The sequence below is a fragment of the Amblyomma americanum genome, chromosome 3 (genome assembly GCF_052857255.1).
Source record: "Amblyomma americanum isolate KBUSLIRL-KWMA chromosome 3, ASM5285725v1, whole genome shotgun sequence".
NCBI classification, from domain to species: Eukaryota; Metazoa; Arthropoda; class Arachnida; order Ixodida; family Ixodidae; genus Amblyomma; species Amblyomma americanum.
Genome location: NC_135499.1, coordinates 164175734 through 164191090, shown reverse-complemented (window position 1 = coordinate 164191090; position 15357 = coordinate 164175734). Strand labels below are relative to the sequence as shown.

The 15357-nt window shown below is 47.6% G+C and overlaps 1 protein-coding gene across 1 annotated transcript in view; it reads right to left on the bottom strand.

Annotated features, from left to right (window-relative positions):
- Window positions 1-15357, bottom strand: part of LOC144125335 (integrin alpha-PS2-like) — a 67558-nt gene that overhangs the window by 5235 nt on the left and 46966 nt on the right. The window contains exons 16-26 of the mRNA XM_077658618.1: window positions 14421-14569; window positions 13168-13296; window positions 12644-12711; window positions 11612-11759; window positions 10392-10564; window positions 9720-9809; window positions 8390-8492; window positions 7424-7624; window positions 5471-5557; window positions 2742-2963; window positions 2240-2365 (exon numbers count right to left, since the gene is read on the bottom strand). Coding sequence (XP_077514744.1) covers window positions 2240-2365; window positions 2742-2963; window positions 5471-5557; window positions 7424-7624; window positions 8390-8492; window positions 9720-9809; window positions 10392-10564; window positions 11612-11759; window positions 12644-12711; window positions 13168-13296; window positions 14421-14569 — 1496 coding nt within the window. The remainder of the gene's footprint in view (window positions 1-2239; window positions 2366-2741; window positions 2964-5470; window positions 5558-7423; window positions 7625-8389; window positions 8493-9719; window positions 9810-10391; window positions 10565-11611; window positions 11760-12643; window positions 12712-13167; window positions 13297-14420; window positions 14570-15357) is intronic.

Genomic DNA, 15357 nt, shown 5'->3' with positions numbered 1-15357 from the left:
GTATGAGGACTCCCAGGGATCTATGAGTGTGAAGTAGAGAATGATCAATTCTGCATATATGGGCATTAATTAATCCATCTAAGCTATCGCATCATACCCTTAAGGCGGATCGAGCTTAAGTGTCCCCTCCAATTTTTATCTTAAGTCCGCATGTTAAACTCATGTAGCGGCCCAGAACAGTGTATAGAGAGAGCGCAACTAGAGTTCACTCTGGATCAACTCTTCAGCGCGAAGCCACAACGCGACAAGCTTGTGCAGTATGGAGCGATCGGAGGAGCCCACTGCGACCGGGCGTGGTTTATTCTGTGTCCCTGGAGTGTCCTCGCGGAACATTTCGCTGTTCGTCCTGTATAGGGTGAGATATAGTTGTCTGGAAATTCGACTAATTGCTTTTTATGTCATTAATGCGAGGGCATTACACGGCTCATCAGCAGCGAAACCGGCGGCGTTCACCAAGAAAAGTGGTACCAGACCTCATGGCGGCACCATATGGTATCGCATGCCATCAGCAGTGAACCACAACACAGTAATGGGTGATCATATAGCCAATGAAGCAAAGGCAGTAGACGAGGCAGTAGCAGTTAGTGAAAGGGATAGTGGTAGTGGCAGTCCGGAATGATAAAGAACGTTACTAAATAATGAGGGTCATTAATGACAATAGCAGCGATAAATGCTTTTAGGGTGAAGGCCTTCAAGGTAAATGCCTTCAGGAGGCCTTTAGATCAAATGTCTTTAGGTCAAAGGCCTTTGCGGTGAAGGCCTTCGGGGCAAACGCCTTTCGGGTAAAGGCCTTTTGGTAAAATGCCTCTGTGGTTAAGGCCTTTTCGTGAAAGGCATTTATGGTTGAGGTCTTTAGTTCAAAGGATGCTTTCTTATTCCCAGTCGTAACAAACCGTAAGTTTTCCGAACTTACTTCGGCCCCCCAAAAAAGGTGCCTGCTAGCACTGGCTGTCGCCAACAGCAGATTGCACGCCAAAAGACGAGGTGCGTTCAATACACGAGGGGGAAAATATTTGTAGAGCTAGGCTCGCCGGCTTAGAGCATGAATCAGCGAAATATGTCACAGCTTTGGTTTAGCCACGGGACCCTGCATTGTGTCGTGGAATCACCCTCAGGTTGCGCACTCCTCCGCCCTCGTCATAGCCTCCTCCTTCCACAGTAGCCACCACCTCGGGTTGCTCCCGCGGCAGCCGCCTTCCTTTTGAGCATTCTAACACCTCCCTGGCCACCCGTCACCCTCCACCCTTTCTCTTCCCTTTAGAACTGTCCATCTCCCCTAAAAGGGGAAGAGGGGGGATTTTCTTTTCTTCACTTGGCCACCTGCCCATCCTGCCATGGTTGGCATCTGGTAATTCTATTAATGAATTTTGTTATTAAAAATAATTAAAATTAATCATCTTTGTAAATAAGCTCTAATGGCTGACGCTGCAGATTCTACGGTAAAATGCACGGCTGTGTGAATAAACTATACGTAAGTAAAGTAAATTGGTTATTGGGGAAAGGAAATGGCGCAGTATCTGTATCGCATCTCGGCGGACACCTGAACCGCGCCGTCAAGGAAGGGATAAAAGAGGGAGCGAAAGAAGAAAGGAAGAAAGATGCGCCGTAGTGGAGGGCTCCGGAATAATTTCGACCACCTGGGGATCTTTATCGTGCTCTGGCATTGCACAGTACACGGGCGCCTATGCGTTTCGCCTCCATCGAAACGCGGCCGCAGCTGCCAGGTTCGAACCTGGGAACTCCGGATCAGTAGCCGAGCACCTAATCATTGAGCCGCTGCGGTGGTTAGAGAGTAAATGCGGCACAACGGAAATTTTTCAAGCGATGTAGCGAGTGGGATATGAAAAGAGGAAGTGGTGATAAAACTTCCGTGGAGTGACTTTTGCGCATTTTTATCTTCCTTCTGTTCGTGTGTATTTTTGTCCTCGAGGCTGAACAAGTACGCGTCTGTATATTTGCACTTATTGAAGCAGAGCTACCAGGAACTAGAAATGTCTAACCTAAGCAAGGCAGCAATGGGGGCTAGTTAGTCTAGTTGGGGTTAGTGTAGCGCGTTAATTCCATGTCTAGACAAAAATTCCATGCTAGATGAAAACATCTAGCCTAGTATTAAAGAATCCTGCTGAGCTGTTAGACGTTTAGCAAGGTCTCTGCTAGTACGCTGATTCTGAATCAATGAAAGTGGGCATAACAGCGCGAGATTTGCTGCCAAGCAAGAGCAGAAAAAGGGCCAGCGCACCTTCCACAGGAGAAGGGCGAGTAGTCCGAGCAGCAGCAGTCCTCCGAGCACGGCGAGCAGGATAATCCACCAGGCGGGACCTCGGCCCTGCATGCCTGTGCCTTCCACCACCACCTCGGTAGACACCTGGTCAAGCATATCGCGCACAGCGCAAAAATATGAGCGACAGCCTGACGTGCTGTGCCTATCTGGCCATGTTCGTGCTCGAAACCGAAGGACTAAAGAGCGAGACATGTATGGCAGAGATATTCACACAAACGATAGTGTTCTTCCTTGCCGCTCTTCTCAGTGCCCTGTTCCCTAGCCCGACTGTTTCCTATTAGTTAATGCGACGGTCGTAGAGTTGAATCCACGCTGCTTCGTTCACTAAACAGAATAGCCGTACCAGGAGTCTGCCTGCCCTCTGGTTCTTCAAGCTCCCAAGGAGCGCGCAGAAGTTAAACACAGGCATGGCTACCGACAGTCGTGGCTGTGTGCAGAGAGAACAATGGCGCCCCCTTACGAAGTGCAGCGTGAGGGGCACGTTGTCCGGCGCGAGGCCGTACTGGAGTGAGGTGACGCGCGCCACGAGCTTGGAGGAGACCCGCAGCCGCTCCTGGCCCATGGCGGCCGCCGTGCGCTGCCACAGCCGGGACTCGGTGGTCACGACGGCGCGGTCGCCCGCCGAGAGGGAGCCGCGAAGTGGGCACCGGAACACCGCGCACCGAGGCAGCTCGCCGCAGCCCTGCACACGGAGGCACCGCGTTTATAGGGTATACTGCACTCCACGGTGTACCGGCACAAGCAGTGGGGAAAGGTATAGTTAGGTCGAGATCAAGGACCACAGCTGTAGTAGGGTGCAACTGAAGTTCGCAACTGCATTACTCCGCTCACCGATCGCAGTCGATGAACGAAATAAATATTTCAGTGCCACCTGTTAAGCAAGTCATACAGAAACGAAAATTGGTTTCGAGAAAAGAAAAGGCTCAATTACTGTCTCATTTCTATAGATGGACACCTAAACCGTGCCGTAAGAGAAGAGAGGGAGCGAAAGAGGGAAAGCAGTAAAAGGCTGCGGGTCAGATCAATTTCGCCCACTTGTGGGTTTTAACCTGCACTCGCATAATTTCGACAACCTGGGGATCCTTAAGCTGCACTCACATTGCACAGCACACTGGCGTCTTTCATTTCGCCCGAGTTGAAATGTGGCCGCCGCGACCGGGAATTAGATTCCAGTCCTCGGGCTCAGCATCTGAAGACTCTAAGAATTGAGTTACCGCGGCGGTTTGGGATGACAAAGCTCTTGCGCTTATAATTTCGTCCTAGGATTAGCGTTTTGTTTCGGTCCCAAGAAACGCTTTTAACAAGGGGCTATTTTCTCGTCGAGGCAGAATAGTGTGTGGCTGTGATGAATGCGGGCTTCAATGCAGACTTATTTATACCAATGGAATACTGCATGGCTGGGCCTGGTGAGGGGTGTATATGGTAAGTGATGTAGAGGAAATGAAAAAAAAAAGCAGAATAAGTTAAGCAGCAGTAAGAACGCAGAAGAAATTTACACCGGTAAGGTTTTTTCATCCGATCGTGGAGGAAGACTCCTAAGAAGAAAAGAGCGCTTACTTATGCTTCATTAGTAATCGCTGAATGAATTCTAAAAAATCCCATCGATTTTGCTTTGTTCTGTACTTTGAAGAGATCGATCGAGCGAGTTCTTGATCGACCACTAGACACGTTATCGCGCTGAAATTGGTCAGACGCAGTGGCTCAGCTAAAACTTGCGTGGCAAGTCGATTCCGGTTGCCGCATCGGCCAAAATCGTGTCGAATTTGCAGCATCTGGATCGCGCTGGAAACAGCGAAACAAAGGGAAGGATTCTCGCACAGATCGTCGGAGCCTTAAATGGGCTTAGCCTCCCACAGCCCTCCCACCCCCTATATACAGTTGTTCGCAATTGTCGCTGAGTTATGCAGGCAGAGGAGACAAATAAATACGGCGTTGCTCTACTTTCATCAACAAATACGTACTATCTGCAAGAAATGAAACGCGAACGAGACAATTGAAAAACTAACCGTAGAACGAGTACGTAGATCTAGACAGGGAAACGGATTGCTATAGTAGGATACAACTTAAGCCTCTGCAGTGAATCTCCGCCCACATTCATGACCACCGCGCAAAATTCCTCCGCAAACAAAAAGTAGTCCGTTGTTAAAGCTTTTCTCGTAACCTGAACAAGAAGCATAATACAAGACGAAGTCATCAGCTCAAAAATTTTTATGCCTCTCGTTTGTTTTATATAGGCTAGCATTGTTAACGGCTGCTGTTTATATAGTTGTATCCTACAGTAGTCAGCTTCCCTTCAAAAGCGTGAAGACTCGTTTAAAAGTGTAAATCATGCAACCTCGCTTGTATTTCATCTCCGGGAGCTAATCAGTTTATATGTTTGTTTTTGCATTCCAGTCATGTTGCTCGCGTTTCATTTTTTTTTTATGATAGCACGGGATCAGCTCGAACCGAAGTTCGTATTTTGTACTTCTTGTGCCTTTCTACCGGTTAACTTCCTTATATGCTTCATGTTCGGTTTCTAAGGTTTCCAATTCTCATTATTTATGAGGCCCACAACTGACACTTTGAAGGATTGACGTACCGTATTGTTCGTTTCATGGTCTACAAAAAGAAAGAAAGAAAGAAAGAGAGAAAGGAAGAGAAAGAAAGAGAGAAAGAAAGAAAGAGAGAAAGAGAGGGAAAGAATGAAAGAAAGAAAGAACAATGGCATTTGTGAACAGCAGCATTGTGTTTTCATGGATAAATAAAGAATTTGAATTTGAAGCACTTTAATGCAGCAGCTGCTGAGCACTATGCAGAAGCCACTGTGGAGCGTCTGTGCAGAAGCAGAACTATGCAGGAGCTGCAGGAGCAGTAGCTCGCTACTATACTTATGCGTTTGGTCTGCTTCTTTCTATGTCACCACGTTTGAACTGTTCTCTTCCTTATTTATTTTACCGTGCGATGAACAACGCATCCACTCAGCTGAGCCTTTGCAGTTTACATCCTCCACCCCGTCCAATTCTTAGTGACCCTTTCTGCCAAAATAAAAACAAGACGTCAGAGTAAAAGCGGATTGTGTATAGAGTTAAGCCAGCGCGCGAACGCACTGTGGCTAAGTAACGCTTCTTGAGAGGGTTCTGACTGCTGCACAAGCGACTCGTCAAAAGAGAACTTTTTCTTTGTTTTGATTCATGCACGTGTGCTTACCAGTTCAGATTCTAGTTCATAGTCCCTGATGTCACGAGGCACCCTGACCGCATGCGAGGAAGCAGCCCGAGGTCTTCTGGATGATCCCTGGGTGTGGATGTGAAATAGATAAATATACAAATAAATTCTCTTCGAATCAGTTCTATCTTTTAAACAGCTTGTCAGAGATTCAGGTCATGGACTATAATATGGGTGTCTCGTTCGTCTGATCAGAACGCTGAAAAAGCAGGCGAAAACTGTTAGAAATTCTCACATTGCATTCCACACATGATTGCTAACGTTCGATGAACAATGTAGCCCATATGCGCCGGAAATTAGCCTGAAAAATCTCAGTAACGTACTTTCGTCGCCTTCCAAGCGGTAGTTCCTGAACTGGAAGTTTCCAATAATCTCCCTCAAAAAATCTTAAGACAATAACTGATTACGGAATGAAAAAAAAAGTATCAGTCATTTGCCTTACTGCATAAGATTCTACACTAGCAAACCTATTAGATTTAGTACTTCATAACTGCTTGATTTGGTTTTCTCCTTACTCCCTCAGCCCAAGAAACTTTTTCTCTTTCAATGGATATCCACCCACAGCAACGAACGTTCTTCCTTCGGCGAGCTGTTCGTGCCCCATGGCGCATACGGAACGCTTCGTCGTTTCACCTGCATGCAGAGATTTTCTACGCATGCGCTGCCCTGTGTTCCTTTCTCGAACCATCTGCGTTAAAAAGACGAACTTAGGCTTGGAACAACAAGGTTTGAGACAACCCCTGTCCCTCGCAGAAGTTGCCTTCGGTCTAGAGTACTCATTCTCCTCGAGGCACTTCTGCCGTGCGGTGAAGCCAGCCTAGCAGGCATTTAGTCTTCCGCCGCTGTGTGGTGGCGCTGTGGAATTACAATAGGAATTACAATAGGGCACTATGGAATTACAATAGGTATGAGGTGGTAAGAGGGATCTGGAAAGGGGTGATGGTCCCTAGCTTGACCTTCGGGAATGCGGTCCTGTGTATGAGGCCAGATGTTCAAGCAAGGCTCGAAATTAGACAACGGGGAGTAGGGAGGTTAGCTTTGGGAGCACATGGCAATACACCAAATCAGGGGGTACAGGGGGATATGGGATGGGCGTCTTTCGAGAGCAGAGAGGCTAGCAGTAAGATAGCATTTGAGGAACGATTGAGAAGGATGGAGGAAAAGCGGTGGGCTAGGAAAGTTTTCAGATACCTGTATATAAAGAATGTTGACACGAAATGGAGAAAGCGAACTAGAAAATTGACAAGCAAATATCTGGACAGCAGTAAGGGGGCAAATCAGCATTTATCGGTTAAGAAAAAGGTTAAAGGAACAGAGAGAGCTTTGTGGAAAACAGGGATGCTGACGAAATCGGCACTGGAAACATACCGGACCTTTAAACAGGAAATTGTCAAAGAAAATATCTATGATAATTGTAGGGGAAGTTCTTTGTTGTTTGAGGCCAGGACTGGAGTTTTGCGGACTAAGACGTATAGAGTCAGGTACCAGGAGATAGACACTTTGTGCATTGCGTGCGGAGAGGAGGAGGAAACGGCTGAACACTTGATACTTTTCTGTAAAGGGCTTCACCCTACAGTGGAAGGCAGCGGGGCTGACTTACCCAAGGCATTGGGGTTTAGGGATAGTGAAGGGAAAGTGGATTTTAAGAGGTTAGAAGTAACCAAGCGAAGGTTATCTGATTGGTGGCTAAAAGCAAGACAGGAGTAAAATTTCACAAGACATGGCTAGGTGGCTTGAGCCACCGCCCGATGTAAAGGGTTCAGCCGTATCCATCCATCCATCCATCCGAATCCAATGGCGCCAATGCTTAAAAGCCTTTTGCGGGTGCGTCATCGTGCGACGGGATCGCCTCCGCCGAGTATGCAGTGCCGGTTGAACATGCGAAGGAAGTATACCGGTTTTTTTCAACGAAGATACGGAAACGTTTGACATTACCGCCAGTCGCTTGGGGTCGACGGCTTCGCCCGGCGTTGCGGGCGAGACGACGTCGCAGGGTCTTCGCTTGGCCGAAGTCCCCGGGCCCTGAACCACGGGAGGCTCAAGCAGGTAGAGAAGTGGCTGGTCGTGCACGTTGTGCGTGGGCCACACCAGGTAGACCTCCGCCTCTTGCACCACGCTCGGGCCACGGTTGATCAGCTGCGCAGTTCAGTATCCACGACCTCGCGCCAAGCTCGCCATCTTTGCTGGCTTATCTAATTGAGCGTTACTGATGCGGACGTTTTTGGAGGGCCTGTACTCTCGCGCACCGCGCACGTATGTATAGATCTTTTCATAGAGATGTCAAAGGACGTCGCTCGTTGAACAGGAAAGATTTGAGGTACGAAGCCTCTCCACGCTCTCCCGGCATCCCGAAATCCAGCTGTCCTGGGGACCGTGAAAAGGTCTCTACGAACATAGGAGCTTTCTAGCAGCTTTGCGCATTTTGAGTACTCCGCTCGCTGCTCAAATGTCAAGATAATTTTTCCAGAACTGGGCCCACTTTTCCCAGAGGGCTTTTGGTGTTGTGCGCGGAGCGTGAACGCAGTTTGAATAATAGTAAAGAAACCTCACGGCCCAAGCCAGACTACATGCCCTCATTTAATTACAAACAATACTGTAATCACAATGGAACGGAGAACAGCCTCCTAGTTGTGTGCTGCATTCGGCTGAAATGCATATCTGCTGTACGAGCGTATTGACCGCATCATTTCACTGCCAGTTCTAATGTGCCCATGCAGAGCAGATATGTCTGCTTCGTTAAAACGCCTTAAGCACGACCTGACTTCCATTTTTTTTTTACCAAATGAGCCTGCAACCTAATGCATTGGTTCGATTCACTTAGTCTGACTGCAACCAAGTAACGCCACTGAATTCGTTATCTTGCTTCGACAAGAGCGCACTTGTCATAAGCTCCGCACTCACCTCGTACACGTGTTTAACGGGTGGTCCGATGTCATCTGATGTCTGCACTTCTTTGTCTTCTATGAGGGACACGTTGAGGAACACTTCGGGAGGGAACGAAGTACTGCGTAGAGGTTTGGCATGTACGGGACAATTAAACAAGTGAAGACGATTCTCGGATGAACCAATTCCGTTAAACAACTATTCGTCTTTCACATCCTGTAAAACTTGCATGCGAAAAGCAATGAATAAGGCACAACGAAGTTTTTGCAGCAATAGCTGTTAAAGCGACATTTCTCGGTTCTGCGGCGTTGGCTTAACACTAAGGAGTGCTGGGAGGAAAGCACGTAGCACAGTGCTAACCGTCCGGCGCTTTTTTTTTTTAGCAACAAGCTAGGCGATGTAAAGCTATGCACACGAATAATGCAGATACTTAAAGCTTGTAACTGATTCGCTACGACGCTCTTTTCGCTCTTTGTCGCTAGCTGGTTGCTTCCGCAAGCATTTTCGCTGTAGACTGACGTGGCAGACGTTGTTCCCTGCACCGAGATGGTAGATAAATGGAACGATTCAGTCATTGCTACTAACCCTATTCGTGTACAACGTAGTATGGGTAGTCTCCGATCTGCATTACCATAAAGCAGCTCGCAAAGTTTGTTCAGCAGCACTGCGGATAATCGAGATGACTCTTATTTGTTCCAAGTACACCATTATCGATGCATGTTCAGGCTAACAACGAACATTCTCGAGGATGGGATTGGGTCTGACACATCACGAGACCCGTTCTGGTCACTGCAGCGAAAGCAACCTCACTCTTCAAGCTATTCGAAAAATTGCATTGACAAACTGAATCTAAGCAACGGCTTGATCCCAAATAGCGTTTAGCGCATGCACACTGTAAACCACGCCAATTTAATGGTACGCTATTGCTTTAAGTGTGTCTGCGTGGATTACATAATCCAAAGCTGTCTATTTACTCAAGTTATATTCAGATATCTATATCTCTGTTGCTGTCGGAACAAATGCGGTTTGTTCCCCGCGCGACTTGAAGCAAAAACAAAAGTACGAGGTGCAGTGGAACGAAACGTTGGTGAGACAGTGATCGGCATCGGGGGCACGAGACGTGTGAGCTGAGTTCGCATGACCAGTAGTGCTTGGACATCGAGTTGGCGTGGATTTCGTATGGTGTAAGTTTCAGAGACCCAGGCCTCAACTAAGCAGTCAGGTTAGTTCAGAAGACTTAGGGCGGTTTCTGCACGGTCCACTAGAGAAACACTCCACCAGCGGCAGCAATAGTCATGTGGTGACCACCTTCTGTCTCTGCCTGTGAAAAAAACCTTTGTGTGCTCACCCTCTGGCAGTCATGTTGACTTTGACGGTCACTGGAAGCCGGACCACCAGGCTGTTGTCTTTGGAGGCCGCTTCCGCTTCTGGGTTAGTGCTGCATATGGAAGGAAAAAAAATGCGCAGACGATCATATTCACAAGATATGATTCGGCAGATCTGCGTTAGCAGTATCGGTTGTAAGTTTCGCTTTAACATTGATCGCCTTCCCATTGCGCCTCTGAATTTGATGTCGCAGTGGTCGGGCTCCAGGAAAATAAGGGTGACTGGGTGGTGGGTGCAGGCTCGTTGGTGGAAAATGCATTTTGGTTGCCTGGAGGTGCACCGACCGTGGGGTGCTTCCTCCAGAGAGTGCTTCCGAAGCGTTGAGGCTTCACACACAGACACAAGGGGTTTTAGGCCGAAAGAAGACTGTACTGCTAACATAGTAAAGAGGATATCAGTGGTTTCATTATCATCATCATCATCATCATCATCATCATCATCATCATCATCATCCTGACTACGCCCACTGCGGGACAAAGGCATCTCTCGAATTAACGCTGTCCTGTGGCAGCTGCATGCGGTCACCTTATCCCCGCAAACTTCTTAATCTCAAATTGCAGACAGTGGGATGAACTCGCGGGATATCTTTCTATCGAAGGAGCCGTTTGTTGGTCTCTGCGTACATGACCCGTACCTGTTGACGGTAACGGTGATGTTGAGCTCAGCCGCAGTGGGAACGAGTCGGGCCGGGGCCAGGATGACCTTGAAGCGCACTTTCTTGCCCGCCGGCAGGGGGTTCTGCACGTCGCACGCCAGTTGGCTCTCGCCCGACAACTGCTTCTGCGCGCCGCCGCACGTCACGGAGTCCTAGAGCAGAACGATGAAGGTTAGTTGGTGCATTCGCCACCCATGGAGGAGAGTATTTCAAAAATTCCCCGGCCATCGGTTTTCCTTCGAGGCTTTGCAGCCTCGCTCGTATAGCATAGCCAGCGCTACGAATCTCCAAAGTTTGGAGAAAGCTTCACTCGTCACACCTCCAGAGCTTTCAATCCCCTAGAGGACTTGGAAGAGCCAGGCCCGTCAAATGACCTTTTTGTACCATTTTCGAAAAAAAAAATTGTGTTCGTTAGGGGTTTAAGTGCCAGAGAGGATATTACAGCTCCGCTACACAGTGCAGTAGCAAGGCCTGTCGACTGGAAACTTTTAATAAGGGCTTTACATGGCTGTAGTAGCTAACAACGGCCAGTGCGACAGAGAACGAGAAAATGAAGACCCTGTTGCAGTGAAACACAGTCTTTGCACAACCTTTTATCTCCGTTACTTTCGTGAAAGGCGGCAAGGTCACGTTGCGAATGTTTTTTTCTACTTGTGCTGTTGGTAATAAGAGATTGGAGGAACGATGTTTGAGTGAAACGTACTCAGTGGCTTAGCTAGGCACTCGCGCTGCCCTTACCGGGCATATCAGGATGGGCTCCAGTTTCTAGCAATGTCAATGTCTCACTTCGCCATCCGCCCTACATCAATCCGCCGGCACGCATTTCCCCCCGCATTGGTCATCCCTTTCAAGCTCCCCGGCCTCGCACGCGCACTACTACATTTGCATCGTCATTCTTTCCACGCTTAGCGACGGACTGGAACGGCCTTCCACACGACGTCGCCGCAATCACCTGTCCATCAACATTTGTGAATTGTTTAGCTACTATATTTAACAGCGAATGCCTTATGTACCTTATGTGTTTTCTTTGTTTATTAAATCTGATTTATATATGTAACCCACCCCTTATGTAACACCCCCAATCCCGGGGGCCTTTAAGGTAATGAAGTGAAGTGAAGTGCGGTGGGAGGCTAGCCCATAACTATAGGCAAGCATACACGACGGGGGACATGTATAAACCGGCGGTATCGGCCACGCACCAGTTTCCCTTTGTCGACCTTGACGTAGTTGAGGTCAGGCGGGATGGTGACGAACATCATGGCCTCGAACGCATCCTCGCCGCGGTTGTCCACGTTCACCGACAGCTCCACGTTGCCCGTGCTGCCGATCAGGAACTCCTCCATGTTGCTGCGTTCGGCCGCATATGCGAAGTGCGCGTGTCAACATGCTGTTGCAGTGCAGCCCATCATGCGTATTCTTCATATTAAGGCTCCGGGTTGTCTGTTAGCGATCAGGATTACTGCAAAGGCATTGAGGCTGGGAATCCCTGGAGTCGCTTATGCATGTGGCCCAGGAGACAGGCAGATACTACACATATTCATGTGCAATCTTCAAGTTTCTGTGCAGCAGATGCTTGTGCAATATCGCAACCTGTTATTCAGATATCTTTACGAAAACGAATTATATACGATCAGCCATGCTTAACTAAATCAGCGGGTTTCAAAAACGACATTTGCGAAACACAATCTAGGAAATACAAAGACGGAAGAGGTGCGGAAATCTCGAGCGCAGGTATCTCGTTGTTCAGCTATGCTGCGCGGATATAGTGGCACTAGATATAATGCGGCGCATCTGCGCCGCGTGTCTACCGGTGAGTTGTTGAGACAGTTTAATATAAAATTCGGTTATTGTCCTCTGCTGCATATCCTAATTGCTATGACAAAGCGATGGGCGTCAGAACTGGCATCTGTCTTTCGAAGGAAATCTGTGCGTCAGGGCATGCAGTCCTTCTTCAGCAGGATTCTAGTTCATTTCTTTTGTTATTTTCAATGAGAGGTGACGCTGTCACGGTAAGCAACGCCATTTAAAGAGCACGTCGGTTCACGTGCTTATACATACACTTCCATTGCATGACTCAAGTGATATTTCCATGGATGAATTTTGGAAAGTTCCTACACTTACAGTGAGTCATCGCCGAAGTCATCTCCCATCAATCCCGCTCTGCGCCAGCCGCGCCTATGGTATCCCAGAGAATTTGCTACACCGCGTATAAATTCGACAACCGAACTTACGGAGTAACCCTGAGCTTTAAGTCCGGAACACATACGCCATCACCGCCGCAGTTCTTTCGGACGTGAACCTGCAAGAAACGAACAGAACACTCAGAACGGATCAATAAATATTTTATCCACATAGTTTTGGCGCTTCACATGCACTTATTAGCTCCCTAAGCCAACCTACCATTGTGTCGAATAAAAAGAGAGAACCATGTATCGAAAAAGAAAACACGACGGGGGAATTCTTAATTGGCATACTAAGGCGGAAAATACGAGAAGCGTTTTGTTGTGTCGGCTTTGACATTGTAGGATGTGCTGCCGCTGCTGATGGATTTATCGCGCGATGTGCGATGAAGTCCAAAAATTTGCTAGCACTATGGACAGAGAAGACTGTTGCGACGGGACACAAAGGCCTTCAGAGAGGGCGCTTCAAGAATGCAGTCTTTGAAACAAAAATGTTGCAACGTTTGTCGCCAGCGTGTTTGTCCTCAGCCAAACTTCAGTGGTCCCAGCAAAAGAATCCCGGTAAGCCTTCTCACCTCCTTCGTGACATTGGCAGGTCTGCTGCCGTTGAGCACAGGCAGAAGGAGAGACTGGGAGGACACGGCCTGGATGAGCTCCGTCCGCAGCCGCATCGTGATTGGCGTTAGTTTGTCCCGAATTGTTTTCTGGAAGGCACATAAAATACACGCAATGGGATTGCGCTGCAAAGATTGTGCAGAAGTGTTTCTGTTTTCCGAAAACTTCGCTGCTTTTAACGGTGAAAATAAACTCGGCGGCAGCTCAGGAGAAATGTGACGGGCCTTGTATGCGTATTATTCTGATGGCTCAACTGGAAGAAAGTTAGAGCGACCACTATGGCAAACAAAAGCTCGATTACCAGATTCCAGTCGTTCTCAATAACCCATCTTTAAGTGTCATGTTTGATCTCCCTAAGAACACATTTAAAAAAGACATCAAAAGGTTACTAATCAGCACTGACTCAATATAATTTCAGTTTAGACTTAGCGTAGCATCTCTTATTTTCGTGTATGCTGTTTGTGTGTGTGCTTTCTTTAGTGACCTCATGCTATGTTTATACACTGCCTTTGATTTGATTTATGGTGCACTGTCTTTGTATCAAAAGTAATTTTTTTTTACGGTGATACTGCCGTTTGATGCAATGTATTTTTTTCACCATCATACTAAATTAATATTTGTTATTTCTGTGTTTCTCACTGCTGTATGAACTGTTTTGGTGAACTGTGACCTCGTCAGGATTTACCGCCTTTTGTCGCAGTTCCCTCTTTCATTTTTGAAGGAAATAAGCATCAACCTCAACTATGGGAACTGGAAGGAGTTTAGGTCTATTTCACCTCCGATATAGGCTTCAGTCATACATAGTAAGGCTTAATTATTACCGCCCCTTTATCGCTGCATACCCCAGTCCCCGGTTCAGTAACCAGGAACAGAAATTGCGTTGCTCATTACAAGACATTTTCTATCTTAGCATTTCACCGGCACTTCCATAAAGCACATAAGAAAAGTGAGACCTAACAGTTCTGTATGCAACATTAAGTTCACGGAGCAGAAAACGTTTCTAGAAGCTCGGTCATATCTTTTCTGCTGTTTAACTAGAGGCTCTACGTGTAGATGACGGTCAGTAACGCTGATGAGGGCTTCATAATGAAGGGTTGTGTGCCTATTGCCTAGCGTTCACATTTTCGATGCAAAGATGACACTGCGAAGAGCGAAATTCGCGGCAGCATTCAAGTATTTCCCGGCCGTGGCGAAGTTTGGGAAGGGCACTTGCCAGGACGTATGCGGTCTCGGAGTTGCAGTACTGTGTGTCCCTGGCCAACCGAACTGTCCTGTTGCGCACCATGCTGTTCTGCTGCTCGAGCAGGAAGGCCCGCGCGGGTCCCTTGCGCTCGGTGTCCAGCGCCAGCTCGTACGAGACCCCTGCGCGATTTGTTGTTGGTGACGAATATGGGCACGGTGGATGAGGCAAACAACTTCGCGTGAGCTCATAATGTTAAAAAGGACACATTCCATTACCAAATCTACGCACGAACTGGTTAGTGAAGAATAGAACCTGCAATCTTCAGAAACAGTGCAACGTCCCTTTTCCCCCAAGTCACACACAAAAAAAGAATTGTTCTGAGAAAAGCTAGAAGTTATGGTTACAGTGGACTATCAATATTTTGATATTGCTTATTCCGGAATTGCGCTTTATTCGGAACCGTCTCTTTGATCCCGCCCGCGTGAGATGTCTTAGAAAGGCTTCGCTTAATTCTAACTTTTCATAAGTCGAACGAATTTGCTGTTTCTCTCGAGTTATAATCGTCAACAGTCGGTTACATTTGGATTAGAAAATAAAGGATGTTGAAACTGAGGCTACGGTTATACCTTTGGCCCCCTTCTAACAATTTTCGCTAAGTTGTGCGTAATCAAGAGGAAGAAATGGACTTGCGGAGATTGCATATGTTGCCAGTTGGTCTGTTGGGTAGCAGAAGTGGATTCTAAGGCAAAGAGAACCCTGTGGTAAATCGGCACGGAAATAAGATACTAAATTTGCTGGTATGATGCGAACACGGATGGCACTCGGTAGAGCTAACTGAAGATCATTCGGAAAGGCCTTTGTCTTGCAGTGCACACAACCGCCCTGAAAGTTGGCGAATAAACAGTTAGAGCGCAAGTCGAAATATCCGCCTCTGCAGCTGGAATTGTCTGGCAGATTCGAACCGACG